General features: G+C 41.8%; 1 protein-coding gene across 2 annotated transcripts; it reads right to left on the bottom strand.

Annotated features, from left to right (window-relative positions):
* Positions 1-331: 331 nt before the first annotated feature.
* asb14b (ankyrin repeat and SOCS box containing 14b) lies at positions 332-7,842 on the bottom strand. 2 transcript variants are annotated; one of them, XM_086105469.1, is made up of 9 exons: positions 7,386-7,842; positions 7,263-7,315; positions 4,574-4,705; positions 4,326-4,484; positions 4,008-4,253; positions 3,678-3,846; positions 3,070-3,604; positions 1,212-1,365; positions 332-1,132 (listed from the first exon to the last, which is right to left on the bottom strand). In XM_086105469.1, exons 1-9 carry the CDS (start codon positions 7,508-7,510, stop codon positions 942-944), a joined length of 1,764 nt encoding a protein of 587 aa, XP_085961595.1. In that variant the 5' UTR covers positions 7,511-7,842; the 3' UTR covers positions 332-941. The 2 variants fall into 2 exon arrangements, with proteins under 2 accessions (XP_085961595.1, XP_085961509.1); XM_086105383.1 differs by having other exon boundaries at positions 4,008-4,484.
* Between the last annotated feature and the right edge of the window lie 196 nt (positions 7,843-8,038).

The following is an 8,038-nucleotide window of genomic DNA, read 5'->3' as shown; positions in this document are numbered from 1 at the left end:
TGAAAAACACACGGAGGGGTGAGTTTGCCCCTCTGAAGGCTTTTGGGGAGTTCAAACGACTAAGGTGTAAATGCACAGACTGTCTCTGAAACAATCACAGTGCGCAACTGAGGAGGGACCTGTTACATTGAGGTCGGCAAGTAAAGAGCCATTTGAACACATTTCAATAAAGAAACCACAGGAGCCACAAACCCTTTGGACGTATAAAATGAAGAGCAATTTTATTTTCCATTTTTCTTTTTATTTCTGCTGTGGACACCTAATGAACCGGATGGCCTGTTCAAAGTGATATGGTAGTCGCATCTGCCATATTGGATGTGGCCATTGTAATCGCCCGCAACTCAACTGAACTGTATTTATAAAGCACTTTCAAACAGCCATCGCTGCATACAAAGTGCTGTACATGGAGCAACTAACATATACAACAGTAAAGCAACAAATCAGTAACAAAGACGGTAGAAAGCCCCGAACAGCAAAACCAAGAACAAATCCGAGTCATGCTGAGTCAAATGCCAAAGAATACAAGTGAGTTTTGAGGCGGGTTAAAATCATCAAATGATATTCGGAAAAACTGAATTAGATTGACAGAATACAATCACAGACAATGGTCCAGTGTTAATCCAACATCTTGTGGCTTGATGACAGCTCTCCAAGGACCAAGTGAATGAGGCATCTTCACAAATCGTTTCACTTTGCCACATCCATACAATATGTACTGTAAATGTTGTCAATGGTAATACTTGCCATTGGTTGTCGCAAAGGGTGCCATTCAAGACTATCGACTGGGAGTGGTCGTGCATCAAATATAAGGAGCAAAATACTGTAGGCACTATCGGTAGGGTAGTGATACAGTCATGGATCATATCTGTTAAAGACTATTTTAATCACATGGAGAATGACAATGTCATGCAACTTGGTACAATATAATGCAACTGAGGCATTTATGACATGACTGAACACACTGTATCTCTGCTGCCCCTGTGGTACACATCAAACTCCTTGTAACGTAGGTACTCTTTCAGTATGGGGGGAAGAGGGAGGTAAGTGATGAAAACAGGTGCTTTCAAACGTAGTCCATTAAGGTGCTCTCGAATCTTCAGCCGGCACAGGTGCTTTAAGCTTCGCGCATTTCCTGGGAAACAATCAAATCAAGAAGATCACTTGAGGTCAACAATGCCAAATGGCTCAGGAGGTAACAAGGAAGTGCAAACTTTGGATGTGGCAGATCTGTGCCCATTGCTTCTGCTCCTGTAAGACTTCCCTCAGTTTGGCGCAGAAGGAGACATGGTTGGTGTAGTCGAGCATGATTCGAACCACCTGAGCAGATAACTGCTTGAGCCAAGACACTGTTATCACCTCACAAAACTACGGGAAACAACAGGATATCAGGTCACTAACACTGAGACATCCTGAGAATGTATTTCCTCTCCATCTGCAGTCCCCAACCTTTTTTTTTTTTGCACCATGGACCTGTTTCATGGAAAGCAATTCAGTGGTGCCTTGAGATACAAATTGAATTCATTCTGTGAGCATAATGCAAAACACTTTTTAAATAAGAATAATGGCACTACAATAAGCACAGTACAATTAAGGTCCTTCGCTTGTCAGGGTTCGTTCACCAAAGGTTCAGTAGACAATCGGCCACAGCTTTAGTGTTTTTTCTTGTCACAAGGACATTTTGAACATGTTGAGAATCTCTGGTGAAAAGAAAAGTACAGGTGAATGTCTGCCGACCGTTTTCTTTGTACAGGAGAAAGAATATATAACTGTCAGTATTTTAATATTATCTGTTTTTGTTGTTTGTGTTCAATATATTTACTGTTAAGGGCTGTAACACCACAATATAAATGCTATTTAGAGATAGCATGAGTACACCAATGGAGTTCCCCATTATGTGTTAGCATTAGCAGTAAGCTAACAGACTAAAAGCTAAACTATGTGGTTGTTTTCAATACACAACACATAATTCTATTTCTTTTCTGTTTCATTTGACTATAACCTTCAGCTACAAATGGCAATAACTAGTTTGACCCCAAGAGTGGTTCACTATTTGCCACACTTCTGCTTGTTGCGAAGTCGACTGAGTTGCGTTCGATGCCACAATACAATGCTTGTATCTCAAGTTTGTGCTTGCAAGTCAAAGCAAAAAATATATATATTTTTTTAAAAATCAGCCGAACAAGAGGTTGTATCTCGAAAATCTCAAAAATCAAGTCACAGTTTTCTTAGTGCGCCACTGTAATTTATCATCCTAGAAACAAACGAAATGATTAATAATCCAACCCACCATAATGTTTATGCATTACGCTTATAATTAGTGGGAGCTTTGTGCTTGTTTCTCTTGAGGGTAATGGGAGACAATGACGTGCAAATGTTTTACTCATGTCCAGTCTACTCTAATTGTGTTCCAGTTGCAGTCATGGCAGAAAATCCATCTCCACAAAGATGGGATGTTGGACATGGACGTTATTTTTTCTGTGCTTCTTTTTATGGCAGTTGTGAAGGCTTCCTCATTGCCTCATTTGCATGCTTGTCCATGCGGACGATAAACCCATATTTTAAGTAGGACTATTGATACAGATATTTTACACGTTACATTGCACTCATTCTGGACACGGAGTGACCACCATGCTGGAGGTCCCGGTATTGTTTCGTTCCAGTGCTGGTTGATCCATCCATCCATTAATTTTCTTATCCGCTTTATCCTCACAAGAGTCGTGGGGCATGCTGGAGCCTATCCCAGCCGTCTTCGGGCAGTAGGCGAGGGACACCCTGAACCGGTTGCTTGTTTATTTTGTGCCAGTACGACATATTTGTTTCTAAACGCGCCAACCTTTTGCCATAGTTTTTTTTTTTTAACTTTTACTTGGCATATCACGTTTAAGTGCTCCTTTGGTTGATTAAAGCCTACTAAACTGCCTAAGAATTGTTGCATCTGCTTTATGAGTTCCACGTGTCGGCTAGAGCCAACTTTTACAGGCCCAGTACCAAATGTCTTGTAGACCGGCATTGGTCTGCTGCCCAGTGGTTGGGGACTGCTGCTTTCCTACGGTTTCTGAACCATCTCACCACCATATCTTTGATGTCCGATGTTGTCCAGGGAGCCAAGTCATGGCAACTGTCACCATACGGGCAATCGAAGCATCGCTTTACATCATAGCCGTGGTTCAGAATCATTCTCAGCATGACTTCATCTTTTAATGCATACTGCAGGGCAGAGGGAAAGTGGGTGGTGTTGACGCGAGAGTAATAGTTTACATTTGCCCCAAACTTCAGCAAGGTATTGATGAGTTCATAGTTGCCCTGTCTCATTGCCACTTGTAAACAACTGACAGGGTCCTGGTTCACCATTGCCCCTGCCTCCAGCAACAGGCGAGTGCACTGAAGATCATTGTTGGACACAGCGAAAAAAAGGGCAGACTTGCGTTCATCATCATAGTTGCGTCGCATCCTCGGGTGTAACATTTGGTTTGGGTCAAAGTCAGCTTTGAGCAGCACCTCCATGCAATGTGCATGCCCTTCAGCAGCCGCAGAGTGAAGAGGACTCATCCCGCTCTCTTTTATTGCACACAGTTTAGTCACTGGGATGAGACGCTGCAATGCCCTGTCAAAGAACAGGTGGGGTAGGAACAAAGCTGTGGGTACAACTAAAAAGAGAATAGCACAATGTTTCTCACAGTATATGACCGTGGTATGCCACACGGTGAATTGGCAGGTGGCCACTGTATGAGGGCAAGTTAGCATCTGCTCCATGGTCCAACAGCAAGGATATTACATCGGGGTTTCCTGATGCTGCTGCCTCAAACAAGATACTGCCAGACTCTGATTCACACTCAACATTTGCCCCTACAAAACAAAAATAGATTTGCGCTATGATTGGACAAAATATATGTTAATCAGTGTGGAAATGAACAAAGAAAGACATTTGATAGCCACTGAAAACAGAGGCATTAAATACATTTAACATCTGCTCATATCCAATTCCATCTACTCCAGCTCATCGTTACCTTTCAGTAACAAGTGTTCCACCACATTTAGATGCCCATTTTGTGTAGCCAGAGCAAGTGGTGTTTTCTTCATTATGTCACACGCATTTGGGTTGGCACCGGACTCAAGGAGCAGATAGACAAAGTTCTCCAGGCCAAGGAAGGCAGCCTCATGCAGCGCTGTCCTGCTTAGCGGGCCGAGCTGATCCACTTGAGCATCGTAGTGGAGCAATAGTGTTGCCACGTCGTACTGGTCATTTAGAATCGCTGAGAAATAAGGAGCAACAGAGACATCAAAATGAAGGAAAATACTCATTTTTATAGAAATACAGGAACTACCTGCCATTAATGGAGAATCTTGCTCATCGTCCTGGAAATTGGGGTTACAGCCATTTTGTAAAAGGAATGTGGAGTTGTGCCTACGGCCATAAACTACCGCTAAAAACAATGGTGTCTCCCCCTTGAATGTGCGACATTGGGCAGCCCCAAATGGTGAAGCTGGAACCCAAACGAGAGTTGACATCAGCACAACAGCTGTGTGTGGTCAAACATTAGTCGTACATGACTAAAAGCGTAAATGACTATACCTGAAAAGATGATCTTGAGTATGTGTTTACTCTCCTGCACTGCAGCTGCGTGCAGAGGGATCCACCCATGCTCATTAACTCTGGACAGAGCCTCTGGTTGTTCCATTAGTCGTTTGACTGCACCCTCATCACCTGTAGGAAGACATTAATACATGAAGGCATGTATGTTTGAAGAAAGGGCATGAAAAGCATCCTCCTCTGACTTGGCACACAAGATTGATTATTAAGATTAAGATATCCTTTATTTGTCCCGCAGTGGGGAAATTACAATCAGACTTCAGAAAGGAAAACGCTGGGTAGGGAGAGGGGGAAAAAAAAAAACCCACGCTCGAACTATCTTCTTCTGAGGATAATTTAAGTCCAGGATAAAAAAAAAATACATGAAGTGTACAGAAAAAAAAAATACCCCAAACTCTTGCGCAAATACTGATGGAACTAATAGAATCTCTGAAACATTGGAAATGCATCTGTAATAAGGTATCAAATAAGTCCAAGTCTTACTGGAGTTCCTTGTTTGCAGTGCATCAATCTTACTGTATAATGTGCGTAAAAATACAGTGGCTTTATTTTTTAGATGTAAGGTGTGCTATTTAGAGTTTCCGTTTTCTGGGATTCTTTGACGACATTCACAAGTCTCAAGAAAACTCCATGCGCCATAATTTACAGCCAGCCTCAGGCTGAGTCATGCCTCTTTGGTGGTTGCGCCATGGACGTATCTACAGTAACAACCTCTTGCGGTTGGAGCCAGAGGGCAGCCATCTTGTGTTGCCTCATTACTGTCAACTTATTGTCTTATCTCGCTGAAAACATTGTTTTCAGTACATTTTGTGAACACTAGGATCCCTATAAGGAGTAACAAGAGCCTAACAGAGGGAGAACTTTACTGGCTGCATTGACCATTCACAATATATTATCTCAGTATTGTGACATACGCCACAAAAGGGACAACATCCGACTGCAACGGACAATTAGGACTGCGGAAAAAAAAATCATTGGCACCGACCAGCCCACTCTTGAGGACACACCACAAGAACCAAGACAAGGGCACGGAAAATCCTCCTGGACCCCCCACACTCTGCCCACCACCTTTTCCAGCTCAGGCAAGCGCTACCAATCCTTGCGCACCAAATCCAGCAGACATTCTCAAACAGCTTCCTCCCTTTAGCCGTTCGCTCCTTAAACAGTAACCCAAATCTATAGTGGCTCGTTGCAATTTTGCACACCCCTGTGGAACAGTATTACTTCAATAATCATTGTAGCCCCAACTATGCACTTGAACAATTGTCACTGATGTATATTCAGCTTCTGCTTTCTCTTGCTTGGCACCAGAGACTTCAAAAGCACCCAAGGACTTTCTGTACAATTGCACACTTGAGTTATCCTACAAATACTGCTACTGGTCACTTTAAAATGGTGCAACGATTCTACCACTGATCACTTTAGCTCAGCATGATACTTTGCACATTGCCTCACAGCTGTCTGGGGTGGTACGACTGCACGACGGCGATTACGCAGATTCTTTCGATAATTATTTGTGATGTCCTTGTTTATCGTAGTTGCTTGTTATTGATAATACTAATGTAGCCTGTACTACCGGAGACAAATTCCTTGTGCTTTCTACACACTTTGCCAATAGAGATGATTCAGATTCTGTGAATTGTGCCTTAAAAAGTAAGGTTTACATTTCACTGCGATTTTTTTCCTTTTTGGACTTCGTTGTTGTTGCTGTTATTTCATTGTTCATTCTTCTGATACCATGATGCAGATGAATATGAATTTATCATATCAATGATAAATTCTGATATGAATTTATCATTTCATCCTTACCAATGAAATTTACATTTAGAGCTTCTCCTCGACTTAGTGGTTATAACTGTATGCCACACGGTTGCTTTTTCGCCGGAGAGACAGAAAATAATGCCAAAACTCAATAGAGAAATCAAAGTACTGTATTCAAGTTATACACGTTGAAAGTGTGGCATCGTAAAGTGGCCACCGGTGGCTTCACTTCTCGCTACGACGGGTAAGGCATGCTCGTTAGTCCAGTGTTATATGTGGGTCTCTGTGTTGCGCCCAAAATCCCAGTTTTACACACAATGCTTATGTCGAAAGTCAGGACCAGAGAATGCGCACAGGTGAGCAACATGCGTGTAAAAAAGCATATCCATAAGGTGCATTCATAAGCTGCATTTTTCCAGGCACTTCTAATTTCCATTCCTTTGGATGTCATCGACTGCCCTCCCAAGAAGGCGCATGAGTCAATGTTGGCAAATTCGCAGCAGAACAAAGACAATCGCAGAGAAGAGGGCAGAGATGTGTACATTTTGAAAATTGTCATGGCCATCGTATAATGAACTCATGTTGCTTATCGGGACCTCACAGTAAATTTACATGTTGCGGTGTTTACTGTGCAACCCAAAAACGTAGCTCCTGTCAACATCTAAGACCTCCAACATAACATTAAAATATTTCCCCAAGTTGATGCAACATTCGCCGGAATGACAAGTCCTCATGATTCGACAAACCAAAACAAATCGCACAAAAACAATAAAATATGCTAAATTGTTTTTAGTTTTGTGGCACTGCATTCTTAATATTTTGTTGGTGGCCAATTTTTGGAGGCAATTTGCATGGATGATGGAGAATGCCTTGAAGGCACTGAAACGTGCAAGAGTTAACAGCATCTTACCCTCCGCAATCGCTTTGAATATATCATCAGGGTCTTCGGTAACTTTCAGATGACTACAGTAAGAAAATAAGTGGTGAAGCAAGAAATAATAACCAGTGCCATAAACATTGCATCAACAATCACCTTGGATTCAGTCCCTTGAGCTTTCTGTATTCAATGAGACTTTCCTCTATGATATTTTGGGTTGTTTCATCTTGATCCGAGTCATCTTCGGATTGAAAAATGGCTTCTTTCACTTCTGTGTTCATCTGTTTGCCAAGGAAGAGTCAGTGTTTGATTGGTTATGTGAAGATACAACCTTCAGATGCACACATCCCATCACCAAACGGGGTGACTGAACTGCATTGCCAAACAGGGTATTGCCACACTCATTGTTCACTGTTGTTACAATAGACGTCAATGTCCATGGCATATCACCAAAATAATAAACAATAAAGAAAAGTGGGTCAAATTCACAGATGTTCCATTTCCTAAATTCAGCATGAGTTAACTTTTGCCAAAAGCCACTTGATAGCAGAATTTATACAAAGAAGGAAGCATGCCTCTCCGAGGTAAATTAATGCATAACATTGCAACTGATTACTGTATAAAAAAAAAACCTTTTATAAGCAAGGGTGAAATGTGGACACATTTAAAAAAAGAATCCACTAATTAAACTGGCAACATTAACATTCCATGGCCAATAGCGTTAATAATCAGATTGTTTTATAGATGTTTATATTGTGGTGTTTACCTTAAGTCGAATGGCTGTGCTCCTTCTGGGGCTTGAATAGCAG

Source organism: Hippocampus guttulatus, chromosome 1 (genome assembly GCF_054856545.1).
Source record: "Hippocampus guttulatus isolate MCC_2025c chromosome 1, RoL_Hgut_1.0, whole genome shotgun sequence".
In the NCBI taxonomy this organism is placed as follows: Eukaryota; Metazoa; Chordata; class Actinopteri; order Syngnathiformes; family Syngnathidae; genus Hippocampus; species Hippocampus guttulatus.
This window is presented reverse-complemented; position numbering and strand designations above follow the sequence as displayed.